Source organism: Mustela nivalis, assembly GCF_964662115.1.
Source record: "Mustela nivalis genome assembly, chromosome: 6".
NCBI classification, from domain to species: Eukaryota; Metazoa; Chordata; class Mammalia; order Carnivora; family Mustelidae; genus Mustela; species Mustela nivalis.
In genome coordinates this window covers 155,866,813-155,882,186 of record NC_139025.1, presented here as the reverse complement: position 1 = coordinate 155,882,186, position 15,374 = coordinate 155,866,813, and the positions used below count along the sequence as shown (strand labels likewise).

The 15,374-nt window shown below is 48.8% G+C and overlaps 1 protein-coding gene across 3 annotated transcripts in view; it reads right to left on the bottom strand.

The window, feature by feature from the left end:
• CHRNA5 (cholinergic receptor nicotinic alpha 5 subunit) overlaps positions 1 to 15,158 on the bottom strand; it is a 44,838-nt gene extending 29,680 nt beyond the window's left edge. Inside the window, exon 1 of one of the 3 annotated variants that reach the window (XM_082736531.1) lies at positions 14,799 to 15,158. In XM_082736531.1, the coding sequence (XP_082592657.1) occupies positions 14,799 to 14,925 (127 nt within the window). In that variant the 5' untranslated portion in view covers positions 14,926 to 15,158. Of the gene's footprint in view, positions 1 to 947; positions 1,023 to 14,798 lie in introns of those variants that run through there. The other 2 variants (XM_082736532.1, XM_082736534.1) reach the window with 2 other exon arrangements.
• Between the last annotated feature and the right edge of the window lie 216 nt (positions 15,159 to 15,374).

Here is a 15,374-nt window from a genome sequence, read left to right as displayed (position 1 = left end):
GTCCTGGGATCAAGCCCCACATCAGGCTCTCTGCTCAGCAGGGAGCCTGCTTCCCCCTCTCTCTCTGCCTGCCTCTGCCTGCTTGTGATCTCTCTCTGTCAAATAAATCAATAAAATCTTTTTTAAAAAAAAGTTTTAAAAAAAAAGTAATACATGATCATTGCCAGGATTCAAACCAGAAGCACATTACGAGTAGGAATTCTCCTTCCTCTCTCCCTTCCTCCAAAGGTAACCGCTGTGAAGTTCAACGTATAGACATTTTTAAATACACACACACAAAGAGCAAATGTCTTCCTCTTCGTAAGTTCTGTGACCGCTGTTTGCACGCCATCCTATACGTCAGTATAAGCCTATCCTTCCCCACTCTTCCTTCACATGGTGCGAAGTGGCCTGAGTTATGAGTCTATTATAGTTTAAGCTTTTACCGTTGACGGGCAATCATACAGCCTTCAACCCCGGGTTATTTCTAACCAGGCTACCATGGGGAAAATGCTGTGTCAGCATCCTGCTACATCTATTTTCCACTTATACAAGGATTTCTATGCCACTGACCTAGAACTGCTGAGTCAAGGGTATACATGTTTTAAATTTTGCTGGGTACTGCCTAGAGCCCCTCTTTCTTCGTCACCGGCTGCCACAAGGATGAAATAAGAGAATGCCCCCAATGAGGCTTGCAGAAGTGACCTACAGTGTGTTATGCATCCCCAGTCTGTGACTAAGGCATTACTGGGGCAGTCAATCCACTCTTCCAAGTCTCCTGGTATTGTTTAATTCAGCAGAAAGTGACTTATATTCCGTTTTTCAAAAGAATCTTCTCTGCAGCCATTCTCAGAGGGTTATTTTAAGCAACAGCAAGATCAAGCGCTGAACGTAATCAATTATTTTGCAGAGGAGAAGAAATGTGTTCTGTATCCAACATTCTCAATGTGACAAATGAGTCTGCTTACTGATCACTATTTTAAGGGTTCCGGATAAAATGCAGGGGATTTTTTTCACTCCAGGATTTTCATTACATGTTCTATTGATTCTGAGAACAAAAGTACAGGACAACATTTCTCTGTAAGTGGTAAGCTTTAATAACCCTAACCTAACCTATTTCCGGGACTCTCAGAACACCTGTAGTAAGAAAACGACCTCCAGCCATGCTGAATTTAGGTCCAGTCAATAGTTCTCAAGAAGGGGCACCTTCCCACACAAAAGACAGATTGAGCATCAGCAGATCCAAGCTCGCAGTCTGAATTTAATACCATTAACCTCTCAGCAGGCCAAGAGGGCTCTCTGGAGCTAGAACGTTCACAGCACCCTAACTCAAAACACCCAGTGGGACACAAGGTTGCCTCCGTTCGCGACCATTGGGTGAACTTGGTAAGATTCTGGCAAACATCACCCTTAGAGTTGTTGGATTATAAATGAACACTAGGGCTGGAAGGACAGGCAGATGGAGGGACAGAACTTGTTCTCTGAGTTTCCATCGGTCTTACGTTGTTGGGCTACAGTGCACTCAAAGTTCACTACTATTTCTGTAATTATTGCCATTGGCTCCTCTTGAAAATTCACCCAACTGATATGAAGGAGCGGACGTCTACAAGCGTGCGGTTCAGTGTGGAGCTCCGACAGCGGCATTCGCATGCCTGAGCACCTGTTAGAAACTCGGAATCTTGAGCCGGCCTCCCACTGCTGCACCAGCATCTGCGTCCTCACAACAGCCCTGCGGGTTCCAGGGCACACGGTTTGGAAAGCTGCAGTCTGTAAGACTGACAGTAGTGACGCTCCAGGGGCAGGGGTGAGGGGAACAGCACAGTCCCTTAAGGCACATCTGACTCCGTCTGGAGAGTTTTGGGTGGGTACTACAGGCATCGTGGATAGAGGCCAGAAATGCCACCAAAAGATTTACAATCCACAGGACAGTGTTCCATAACAAAGATTTATCCAGCCCCAGTTTCAGGGGTTGAGAGACCCTGACTTGGAGAAAAAAGTTTTGCCCAATTCCATATAGACATTGTGGATCATAAAATAAAAAGAAATAAAAATAGTATCAAAAGTTTACACCGTGGGGTTCCAGCTCGAGACAGTGATGCATGGGTGCCTGGTGGCTCAAGTCACTGATGGAGGAAGACCCGGAACTCACCTCCTCCCACAAACACCCTGAGTCTACAGCTACATACGGGACCATTTCCTCCTTCAAAAATCTAAAGGCTGGTAGAGTTAGGACTGCACATCAGGCAAATGAAAAAACACCACATCTGGCAGGCAGGACAGACCAGAAATCCCACCCCTGCAGAGCGACCCAAAACCAGGAGAAAACTCAAAACCCAGGGCTGCCCCTCAAGGAGCAAAGCGTTCAAACTCCTCAACCACCTTAACATGTAGAACCTGCAAGTAAGAAATGAGCCCCCAAAACATCTCACTTTGAAAACCAAGAGGGCTCCCATCCTGAGACCTGCGAGATTGTAACAATCTGGAAGACAGCTCTTAACGGGGCTTAGGCACACACACTTACCTACCCCAGCTCAGAAGTAGCCCATCCCCGGGGCTGAAAGTGAGGAAGCCTCACCAGCTGAAAACACTGGCCAAGGGGCAGGCATCCGACGTAACCCTCACACCTGGCATCTACGGGAACTCTCTCCAGGGAGGGAGCCTGCTGGGCGCCAGCATCAAGCTCTCCCGTTGCCATGACCCAGAGCCCCGGTACGTCCACATGAACATGTATCTGGTCTCCTGATTTTTGTGGCCACCTCCCTGGGGGATGCTTCTTGCCTGCCCGGCTCTAAAGGCCAGTGGGGCTTGCGCTGGTTCCATGGGACTGTATCAGTTGGTGCCACACGAAAAGGAGCTCACACCCCTGAGTGTCGCCCTGACTTTTGCAGCTGCTGACAAGGGACAGCTCTTCACCACCTAGTCCTGGTAGCCAGTGGGGCTTGTGCCGGTGGGTCCCACAGGACTGTATCCCCTGGAGAAAGAGTTTGCAAACAGCTACCACCCCCAGAGCACAGCAAGAGGCAACAGACCCAGGAGCTCCGTCTCTCTGCGAAGGAGGCCTACTGGCTCTGGCCTGCAGGGCAGATGTCTAGTTAAACTCTCATCAAGGGACTATGAACTTTTCCAGAGACCTAGAGAGTAGGCGCTCCCTTTGCTTTCTGCCTCTTTCACACTCCAGAGGATCAGGGTCTCCTGGAAGGAGGCTTTACATGTGACTGGTGCCCTGTTTTTTTATATCTGGTGCCCCAGTTTTTGCAGCTGGGCCCAGAGGATGCCCCTTGGTGATACAGTTCTGGAGGTGGCTGGGGAGGGCGGCAGGGTGTTGCATTCCTGGGTCCCATGGGACTGCGGCAATTGAAGAGACAGCTCTAGGCAGGGTGCCACCCCCATGGCACTGCCCAGAGAGAATACTGAGACAGACAGACACACAGCCCCACCTCTCTGTGAAGTCTTTTGTGAAGGTGGCCTCTTTGCCTCTCCCAGAGCTTTGCCCTAAAGGGCGGGCTTCAGGTCTGGCATGCACCTAGAGGACCACGGATGCTCTCAACAAACACAGGCTGTAAACGCCATCATGGTGCTCTCCCTCTGCCCTGCTCCTATTGACCAGTATCTCCCAGGAAAGGGTTTATACACTGGTCTGGAGTCCCGTTTTTTTGCAACTGCTGCCCAGGGGATACTGCCAGATCACCTGGGCAGCAGGGCATTCTCTTGTGGCTCCATGGGACTGTGTATATTTAGCACGCCTTTATATTTTTAAGATTGATTTATTTTAGAGAGAGAACAGGAGGAGGAGAGGAGCATAGGGGAGAGAGAGACAGAATCTCTGGGGCCCAATCTCATGACCCCAAGATCATGACCTGAGTTTTTGAAACCAAGAGTCAGACGCTCAGCCGACCGAGCCACCCAGGCACTCCTATGTTAGCACGCTTTCAAAAGGTGCTACCTGGGGGCATGTGGCTGACTCCGTCAGTAGGATTCTTGATCTTGGGATTGTGAGTTCAGACCCATGCTGAGCCTACTTTGAATGAATGAATGAATGAATGAATGAAAGATAAAAACTGCTACCTAAGGGTAGCTACCTGGCTACCAAACACCCTGAATCCAGGTACTAAATCCTCCCTTATGTATACTGGCAGGTCTTGGCACATCCTCACCTACCAGATGCTATTAAAAATATAACAGGCTACTTGGACGTGCACAGAGGTTTGAGAGACAACAAAGAACTGGGACAGGGCTGAATGACCAGGTTTGCCTTCTATACAGGCCACTCCTTCAAGGCCAGAAGAGGCATTTGTTTCAACTATGGAAACCAACACAGAGAGTCGAGCTAAATGAAGAAAGAGAGGGATATGTTCCAAAGGAAAGAATAAGATAAAACCTCAGGAAAAAACCTTCATGAAATGAAAATAAGTAATTTACCTGAAAACAAATTCAAAGTAATGGTCATAAAGATGCTCCCCAGACTGGGGAGAAGAATAAATGAACACAGCAAGAACTTCAGCAAAGATGTAGAAAACACATGAAGGTACCAAACAGAAGTTAGAGTGAAGACCACAATAACCAAACTGAAAGAGACAGTTAGGAGTTCAACAGCTGATTAGATGAAGGAGAAAAGAGGATCTGTCAGCTTGAAGACAAGGCAATGGAACTCACCCAAACAGAGCAGCAAAAAGAAAAAAGAATTTTTAAAAGTGAGGATAAGTTAAGAGACCTATGGGACAACATCAAATGGACTAACACTCACATCACAGGGCTCCCAGACAGAGCAGAAAAAGCGAGAGATGTAGAAATCTTATTTTAAAAATAATGGCAGAGGAACACCTGGGTGGCACAGTCAGTTAAACCTCCAGTTCTTGGTTTTGGCTCAGGTCATGATCTCTGAGATGTGGGATTGAACCCTGCCTCAGGTTCTGTGCTCAGCGTAGAGTCAGCTTAAGATTCTCTCTGTCCCAAAGGATGAATACCCAACTTTTGTAGCAACATGGATGGGACTGGAAGAGATTATGCTGAGTGAAATAAGTCAAGGAGAGAGAGTCAATTATCATATGGTTTCACTTATTTGTGGAGCATAACAAATAACATGGAGGACATGAGAAGATGGAGAGGAGAAGGGAGTTGGGGGAAATTGGAAGGGGAGGTGAATCACGAGAGACTATGGACTCTGAAAAACAATCTGAGGGGTTTGAAGTGGTGGGGGGGGTGGGAGGTTAGGGTACCAGCTGCTGGGTATTATAGAGGGCACGGATTGCATGGAGCACTGGGTGTGGTGAAAAAATAATGAATACTGTTTTTCTGAAAATAATTGAAAAAAAAAAAAAGAAAGAAACAATGGACCCATCCATGTGCTGCCTGCGAGAGACTCACTTTAGATATAAGGACACACACAGATGGAAAGTGAGGACAGAAGAGATGCCATGAAGACAGAAACTAAAAACACATGGAGCAGCTATACTTCTCTCAGCCTTTAAACAAAGACTGTAATTAAAGACAAATATGGGGCTGCTTGACCAGCTCAGGTGGAGGGCCTGCAACTCTTGATCTCAGGGTTGTGAGTTCGAGCCCCACGATGGGCACAGAGTGTACTTTAAATAAATAAGTGAACAAAAATTTTTTAAAAGACAAACATGGTTGATCCATAACGATAAAGAGGAAAATCCAAAAAAAAAGTATGTGATATTTATTAAGATTCATTCACTCAACTTGGGAGGACCTAAATATACAAAGCAAATATTAACATATCTAAAAGGAGACATAGATAACAATATAATGATAGTAAGAGATTTGAATACCTCACTTACATAAATGGCTAGATCATCTAGACAGAAAAGCAACAAGAAAATATCAGCATTAAAGGACACATTAGACCAGACAGACCTAGATATGTACAGAACATTCTGTCCAAGGCAAAAGAATATATATTCTTCCAGGATAGATCATGTGGCAGGCCACAAACCAAGTCTTAATACATTTAAGACGATTAAAATCATGTCAAGAATCTTTTTTGGGGTGCCTGGGTGGCTCAGTGGGTTAAGCCTCTGCCTTCGGCTCAGGTCATGATCTCAGGGTCCTGGGATCGAGTCCCGCATTGGGCTCTCTGCTCAGCAGGGAGCCTGCTTCCCTTCCTCTCTCTCTGCCTGCCTCTCTGCCTACTTGTGATTTCTGTCAAATAAATAAATAAAATCTTTAAAAAAAAAAAAAAGAATCTTTTCTGACCACAACAGCATGAAACTAGAAATTAATTACCAGAGTAAAACTGGAAAATTCACAAGTATGTAGAGATTAAACAGCACGCTATCAAACAGCTAGTAGGTTGAAGAAGAATTCAAGAGAAATTTTTAAAATGCTGAGAAAAATGAAAATGGAAATATAAATACCAAAACTTGTGGGATGCAGCAAAAAGTTGTAAGAGGGAAGTTCCTAGCTATAAATGTCTATATCAAGAAACAAGAAAAGTCTCAAATAAAAACATAACTTTACACTTCAAGGAGTCAGAAAAAGATGAACAAAGCCTAAAGTTAAAAGGAAGGAAATAATGAAGATCAGAGAAGAAATAAATAAAAAGAGACTAAAAAATAAAGATCAATGAAACAAAGAGCTGATTCCCTGAAAGATATGCAAAACTGATAAACCTTTAGCTAGACTCACCAAGAAAAAAAGAGGACCCAAATAAATAAAATCAGAAATGAAACGGGAAATTTTACGAATGATACCACGGAAATACAAAGGCTCATAAAAGACTATTGCAAGCAGTTACATGTCAACAAACTAGACAACCTAGAACAGATAAATTCCTAGGTACACACAACCTACTGAGACTGAATCATGGTGACATAGAAAATGTGAACAGACTGATAATTAGTAAGAAGATTGAATCGGTAATTTAAAACTTCCAAGAAAAGAAAAATCTAGAACAGTCTCTTCAATAAATTCACTGTGAATTCTACCAATCATTCAAAGAATTATTACCAATCCTTCTCCAACTTTCAAGTTCTTCCAAATATAGAAGTGGAAGAAACACTTCGAACTCATTCTATGAGACCAACTTTAGCCTGAAACCAAAACCAGACAAGGATGCACAGGAGAGAGAATCACAGGCCAACATCCCTGACAAACACAGATTCACTGAGATTGTGTGCTCTTTAACATGCACTGTTCTGTGTTGCTTTCCAGTTTTGTCACGTAAGTCTGGGGTCTCCAAGGAAACCTAAACCTCCAGAAGATAGAAATCATTTCTATGCTCCGGCAACTTCTACAGTCCTAACTAGGTATAATGCTGATCATGATAGTTACTTAATATGTTTTAGTTTTTCTGCCCTTCCTGACTTAAAAAAAGAGGGAACTGGGAGAAAACATTTGCAGACCATTTATCTGACAAGGGGTGTATATCTAGAATACACAAATGACCTTTACAAGTCAATCATAAAAAGACCCAATAAGCCAGTTTTAAAATGGGTAAGGGATCTGAACATTTCTCTGAAGAAGAAGAACCAACGAGTGTCTGAAAACATAGTCAACAACTTTATCCATCAGAAAAACGCCAACCAAAACTACAATGAAGGCACCTGGCTGGCTGTTGGTATGACGTGTGACCCTTGATCTTGGGGTCATGAATTCAAGCCCCAAGTTGGCTATAGAGACTACTTAAAAATAAATAAAATATATTTTTTTAAAAACCTACAATGAGTTACCATTCCACACCCAGGGACATGCCTATAATCAAAATCAAAGATTAACTAGTGTCGGTAAGGATGTGGAGAAACTGGGACCCTCGTACACTCCTGGCGGGAATGGAAGGTGATGTGGCTGCCTTGGAAAACATCTGTCCGTTCCTCAGAGAGTTAACTACAGGGCTGTGATAGTCCTGGCAATTCCATTCTCGGTACACACCCAAGAGAAATGCAAACAGCCATCCACACAAAACTTGCACACAAATGTTCACAGCAGCCAAAAGGTAGAAACCACCCAGATGCCCATCAAAGGATAAATGGAGAGATGAAATGTGGAATACCCAAAGGAATATTAATTCGCCACTAAAATGAATGAATCAATGAATGAATGGTGCAGGCTGGAACGTGGGTGAACCTTTTCAATAACACGCTATGTAAAGAAGCCAGTCCCAAAGACTGTGAATTATATGATTCCACTTCCGTGAACTCTCCAGAACAGGCAAATCTAGAGACAGAGTGAGGGAGATTGGTGATTGCCTAGGGAGAGAGCGGTATGGGGGAGGAGGGAGATCATGTTCAAATACCATGTTCAGTGACAGCAGCACTAGCCTGAATATACTAAAATTCTCGGGATCATGCACTTTAAGTAGGTGAGTCATATGGTGTGTGAATGGCATCTTGATAACGCTGTCACTAAAAGGAGAATGTCTTTATGATGTAGCTCACACAAGGAGCTACGTGGGCAACACAGCTCTGATCACCGCTGAGAAAACGTGACAAACAGTGCGGATATAACTGTAGAAAAATGTTATCTGAATAGTCACCCCACAACTGTTCCCTGCAAATAACAAAGATAAAACGAAGTAGGCAATGCTGCCACATTTATGTTCCTTGTTTCTTTGTAATGTTTTATATGTTTCCTAGTAACAGTCTATTTTTTTTAATTAAGACTTCATTCCTCACAACAAATACTAGTGAATTCTACCAATCATTCAAAGAATTATTACCAATCCTTCTCCAACTTTCAAGTTCTTCCAAAAATAGAAGAGGAAGAAACACTTCCAAACTCATTCTATGAGACCAACATTAGCCTGAAACCAAAACCAGACAAGGATGCCGCAGGAAAGAGAATCACAGGCCAACATCCCTGACAAACACAGATGAGATAATCCTCAGCTACACAGCAGCAAACCAAATCACCAACACAATAAAGGATCATTCAACATGATCAAGTGAGATTTACTCCAGGGATGCGAGGACAATCTAACATCCACCCAGCAGTCAGTGGGATACACCACATTAACAAGGTGAAGGGTAAAAATCACATGATCATCTCAATGAACGCAGAAAAGCACTTGATTGACTTCTATATCCATTGATGACAAAGACTTCCAACAAAGTGGACACTGAGGAAATCCACCTCCACATCATGAAGGCCATGTATGAGAAGCCCACAGCTAATGCCATACACAACAGTGAAAAGCTGAAAAGTTTTCCCAAGATCAGGAGCAAGATAGTGATGCCCACTGTCACCACTTTAATTCAACATAGTACGGGAAGTCTTAGCCAGAGCAATGAAGCAAGAATAAGAAATAAAAGGTATTCACACTGGTAAAGAAGAAGGAAAACTGTCATTATTTCCAGATGACATGATGTTATATATCGAAAACCCTAAAGACTCCACCAAAAAGCTGTTAGAATGAACAAATTTAGTAAAACTGCAGAGTACAAAATCAACATACAAAAAAATCATTGCCTTTCTATAACAGACTATCAGAAAGAGCAAGGTTTTTTAAACCTTCCATTTACAATTGCATAAAAAGAAAAAAATATGCTTAGGAATGAATTTAACCAAGGAGATGAAACACCTATATATTGATAGCTACAAGACATTAAAGAAATGAAAGACAACAATGGAAAAAACAAATGAAAGAATAAAATGGAAAGATATTCCATGCTCATGGATTGAAAGAACACTGTTAAAATGTCCATACTCCCCCAAATGATGTGCAGATTCAATGCAATCCCTATCAAAATTCCAATGGCATTTCTCAAAGAAATAGAGCAAGTAATCCTAAAATTTGTACAGATCCATAAAAAGCCCGAATAGGCAATGCAACCTTGAGAAAGAACAAAGCTGGAGGCATCACGCTCCCGGGTTTCAAACTATATTACAAATCTGTAGTAATTAAAACAGTATATATGGGGCGCCTGGGTGGCTCAGTGGTTTGGGCTGCTGCCTTCGGCTCAGGTCATGATCTCAGGGTCCTGGGATCGAGCCCCGCATCGCATCGGGCTCCCTGCTCCGCAGGAAGCCTGCTTCCCTCTCTCTCTCTCTCTGCCTGCCTGTCTGCCTACTTGTGATCTCTGTCTGTCAAATAAATAAATAAAATCTTAGGGGCGCCTGGGTGGCTCAGTGGGTTGAGCCGCTGCCTTCGGCTCGGGTCATGGTCTCAGGGTCCTGGGATCGAGTCCCGCATCGGGCTCTCTGCTCAGCAGGGAGCCTGCTTCCTCCTCTCTCTCTCTCTCTGCCTGCCTGTCTGCCTACTTGTGATCTCTCTCTGTCAAATAAATAAATAAAATCTTTAAAAAAATAAAAATAAAAATAAATAAAATAAAATCTTAAAAAAAAAAAAACAGTATATATCGCCATAAAACCAGACACATGGATCAGTGGAACAGAATAAAGAGCTCAGAAATAAACCCATGCTTCTGTGGTCAATTAACTTAGGACAAAGGAACCAAGAATATAGGTAGGAAAGGACAGTCTCTTTGATAAATGGTGTTGGGACAACCAGACAGCCACATGCAAAAGAATGAAACCCGACCACTTTCTCACACCAGGCACAAAAATTAACTCAAGACGGTTTATAGACTTGAACGTCAGATCTGAAACCACAGAACTCGTAGAAGAAAACATTGGTGTAAGCTCCTTGACAAAGGTCTTGGCGATAATTTTCCGAATCCAACACCAAAAGCAAAAGCAACAAAAGCAAAAATAAATAAGTTGGACCACATTATCCTAGAAAGCTTGCACACACCAGAGAAAATCACACATGCACAGAGAACAATCTGGATGGACACTACACTACATTGTTAGCAGTGACCAGCTGCTGCTAGGTGTTTTGCATCAAACCTACAAACTCCTGTTAGAAAAAAATATATATTCCGTTCAGAAGGGAAGAAAGAGGTAATAGTGTGGACATGGCAGTGGAGAGCTAGTGTGCCCACATTCCAGGCTCTGCCATAGGGGACAGTGTACAAGTAAGCGGAACTGGACAGGACGACAGAGGAACCCATTTCCTTGAGCGAGAACCAGGCCTGTAAGGCCCAGAGGTGGAGGGAATGTTTTGAAGAGAACTGACCATGCTTTCCTGGCCATTCTGTTATTCTGTCATGGTTCTATTAAAGCCCCTATCACACTTTGGTGTAAATGTTTGTGTTACTGTTAAAATATAGTAGATGACATACTTCAAAAAAAAAAGTGCATGCTATCTTTTTTGTCAGAATTCAAATATTTATATTTAATTGCTCTTTTTACTGGTAAAAGGGTTTTATAGGGCACCTGGGTGGCATAGTTGGTTAAGTGACTGCCTTCGGCTCAGGTCATGATCCTGGAGTCCTGGGATTGAGTCCGACATCGGGCTCCCTGCTTGGCAGGGAGTCTGCTTCTCCCACTGATCTCTCTCATGTTTTCTCTCTCTCTCTCTCTCACTCAAATAAATAAATAAATAAATTTTTTTTTAAAGAGGGTTTTATAATTCTACTTAAGGGGGAAAAAGATAAGTTTTCTGAATCCAACACAGGAGAAACAATATCATGTATTCCCCAAAATGGAAACAGATCCTTGCGCCTGCGTGGCTCAGTGGGTTAAGCCTCTGCCTTCAGCTGGGGTCATGATCTCAGGGTCCTGGGATCAAGTCCAGCCTCGGGCTGTCTGCTCAGCAGGGAGCCTGCTTCCTCCTCTCTCTCTGCCTGCCTCTCCCTCTACTTGTGATTTCTCTCTGTCAAATAAATAAATAAAATCTTTTTTAAAAAGTGTTAGATGAACATTTTAGCTGAAGAGCAGAAAAGGATCGCTAAAGTAATCTCTTCTATCCTACTGTCATTTTAAAACTACACCCATGCTGTTCTGGAGCGTAGACTTCTAGGCAAACAAGTTATAAACTTTTTTCACAACTATTCCAAATTTGCCAACTCAAATTGTTAAGACATGCTTATTGAATATTAACTTAAAATTCCATCTGAGAAAAATAATTTAACTTCTTAAGGGAAAAGACTACTATTAGAAGAAAAATGTTCTGTACTGAAATGACTGTGCTAAAAAGTCATATCCTAATTATAAAAAATTACCTGCTAGATCTAATTTGTAGATTACAGGATGAAAAAAAACTCTATTCTGACGAATGACTGAAAACCTTTCAAAGTTGCTACATTAGTAAGTTGGGCTCACGGGGGACATGCACAGTCGGACCCGGCCTGCCAGGTGCTCACAGGCGAGCTCACAGAGCGCGGCTGGTTAATGTGTAATTTCAAGTACTGCGGAAGGTCTGCCTGAGGACCTGAGGCCTCCAGAGACTCTTGGGGACGCCGTCACAGAAGGAGAGAGGAGGCCACTAGGTGCGTAGTCCTGTTAGCTTCTGAAAACGTGAGTGAGAAGAACGAAAGGTGACAAGAAAAAGAAATCCTTCACAGCGCTTGTTTTCCCTGAAACAACTATTTTACTCCCCTCTTCATGACAGAACTTCTTACCACATATACTAAAAATAAAGTTTCAACCACTTAAACTGTCCCACAGCCGAGACGTATAACTGACCAATGACTGACTCGCGTACTTCGCCGCCCCAATCGTGGTCAGGTCAGTTAAAAAGGCAGGTATTATCTTCATGTACTAATTATTCTCCTTTTTAATTTCTTAATTTATTTTTCATAATCCCTATACCCCGGCTGTGGGTCTCGAACTCGTGACCCCGAGGTCAAGAGTCACCCGCTGTCCCGGCTGAGCCGGCCAGGCGCCCCGTTATCCTTTAGTGCGGACAAAGCTGCCTCTTGAGTCACAAACTCTGCAGTTTCCCGCCGGCCACTAGGTACAGCCGCCGGCGGACTAGACGTCCTTCCTTCCCCTGAGGACTGGTCGCAGAAAACCATAGAAACAAGTGAAAATCCTAAGGTCGTATCGGGGACGCCCGGGGGCGTCGGTCCGGTCCGCCGCGCAGTCCCGGGGTCAGGGGCCCATGCGCCCACCAGCGGGATCGGCCGGCCGCTTCTCTCTCTCCCTCTGCCCCCTCCCCGCTGGCGCTCTCTCTAATCAACGAATAGGATCGTCTGTAAGGAAAATAAAACCGAGTTCAACATAAATATGAAAACGACGAAATGTAATACCAAAGCAATGACGGCTGAAGGGACCGAAGCGTCCGCGGCCGCCCTCTCAGTTAGGGTTAGGGTCAAGCGTCCAGCCGGCGGGCGGCGGCGTCCGAGAGTGCTGGAGGCGGGGCCCAAGCCCCCGCGACACTCGGGAGCCAGCGTGCTCCCCCGTCGCGCACCCCTCCCCCCCCTGTCGCGCCCCCCCCCGTCGCGCACCCCCAGTCGCGCACCTCCGTTGTGCACAGTTTCGCTCTGTTCTCGCGTGACCGCGCACCGCGAGCGCACACGGTCTCGGGGTGGTGGCGCCGCAGCGGGAAGCCACGCGACCCCTCGTTTCACGGTCCGGAGAGGCTACGGCTCCCGCGTCCTGCCCAGAGCGCTCCCCGACGCCCGCGCCACACCGGCCCCAAGCCGCGTCCCAGCTCTTCTCTGCACGACGGAGGACCGCGGCGGTCCGCAGAGCAGGGGCCGGCGGTGGGGCCGCTGACGGGGTCACCCGAGCCCCGAGTCACCGTGCGGCACCGCTGACCCTCCGCGGACACGCGAACTGACATGAACCCCGAAAACGAGGCCCAGGTCCTGAGGAGCTCCCGTGGGCAAAGAGGAAGCAAACGCGACAGAACGTGACGTGCTTCAAGCGCGGGCTTCGGGCCACCCCGGGCCCGCCTGGCTGCGCCACCAGCACCCTGCGCGCCACGCGGGGCACACGGCTGCCGCCGCCCGCGAGCGCTCGCCTCCAGCGCGTCAGGGTGCGGGGCCTGTGGCCCTCGGGTCTGGCCGGCACCGCACCGGCCTCGGGCGCACGACGGAGTCCGGAGACCGCGCGGAGGACAGCGACGGATCCCCGCGGTCCCCGAGGAGGCCGAGCACCGCGGACACGGCGGGGTCGTCGCGCGGCCCCGGGTCGCCGCCTGCCAGCGCCCCAGCGCCTTCGTCACGACGGTCCCGGCACGGGGTCCCCGCGGGAGCGCGAGCCGCCGTCCTTCCCGCGTCCCCACACGCGTCCCGCCTGCGCGGAGCCGCGGGAGCCTCGGGACGCGAAGCCACGGCTCACGGCGGGCGCGGCCAGGTCCCGCCGGCTCCTGACCACCGCGGGCCTCAGCACGGGCTCCCGGGAGCCGCGCACCGGCGCGGACGCGGGCTCGTCCTCCGGCTCCTGCGCCGGGAGCGCGCCGCGGGGCGTCGGGATCCGAGAGAGCCGCCCGGAGTGTCCCCGCGCCCGGAACCTGGAGACGCGCTCTTTGTGCCGCTGCTGCTATCCCCGCCCCAGCGCGGCTCTCGGGGCCACCGGCGGGCAGCGGCCGGCACGGCCCACGGAACGCCTGCCCCGCGGGGCGACGGCGGACGGGGCGGGCGAGCGGCCGCACGCCTGTGCGCTCCGGAGCGACGCGGGCGCGGACGGACGGCCCCGCGGGTCCCAGTGGCCTCTGGGACCCCGAGAGGTGGAGGCCGCGTCCCCGGTGTCCCCCAGCGGTCTCCGGTGACGCGGGTCACGGGACACAGCCCCAAGCGGCCTCCGGGAGTCTGAGCCAACCAGCTGGGCGCGCCGCCTGAACCCCCGCCCGAGCCCGCGGAAGGTCCGAACCGACCTCGGCCCCGAGCCGCTCCGCGCGAGCCGCAGCTGGGGCCCTGCGCGACGCCGCCCCGCGCCCCGGCCCCGCGGGCCTCCCGGGCCCCGACCCCCGCGACCCCCGCCCCTTCTGCGCTCCCCCCGGCCCCCGCCGCCCCGCGCCCCTGACCCTTCTGAGCCGCCCCGCAATCCCGGGACCCCCGGCCGCCCAGCCTCACCTCCAGGCGCGCCGCCCGCCGCGCCGGCCGGGCCCCAGCGCCCCGCGACCAGCTGAAGGAGGAGGAGGAGGCGGAGCGGGCGGGACCCGAGGCCGAGGACCGCGGGCCGGGACCCCCACGCAGACATCGCCCGGCCCCGCGCGGGAACGCCGGCGGCCGCCTGACGACGGCCGCGCGGGAAAGGAACTCGGGCTCCAGCGGGCGGAAACCGGGGAGGGGCAGGAGCCGACGGAGAGCGGACGCCGCTGCGGAGGGGCTGCTCCCCGAGCGCGCCTCAGTCCGGTGCCGGCGCGGCCACCTCAGCCTGCAGGGTTCCCGCCAGCTCGCGGCGCCTGAGGAGACTCCGTGCGCGTGAGGAGGTTCCGGGCGTTTGAGGGGGCTCGCGCGCCGGCCCCGCCCCCTTCCCGCCCCTTCTCATTGGCCCCGCCCCCTCGCCCGTAGCTCCGCCTCCGTTTACCCCAGCCCGCCTTTGGCCTCTCGGCTTAGAAGTTAGCCTAGAGCCAGAGCTCCGCCTTTTCCGCGCCTGACCCCGCCCCTGTCCCCGCCCCTTAACGGGCCGGACTCCGCGCCCCAGTG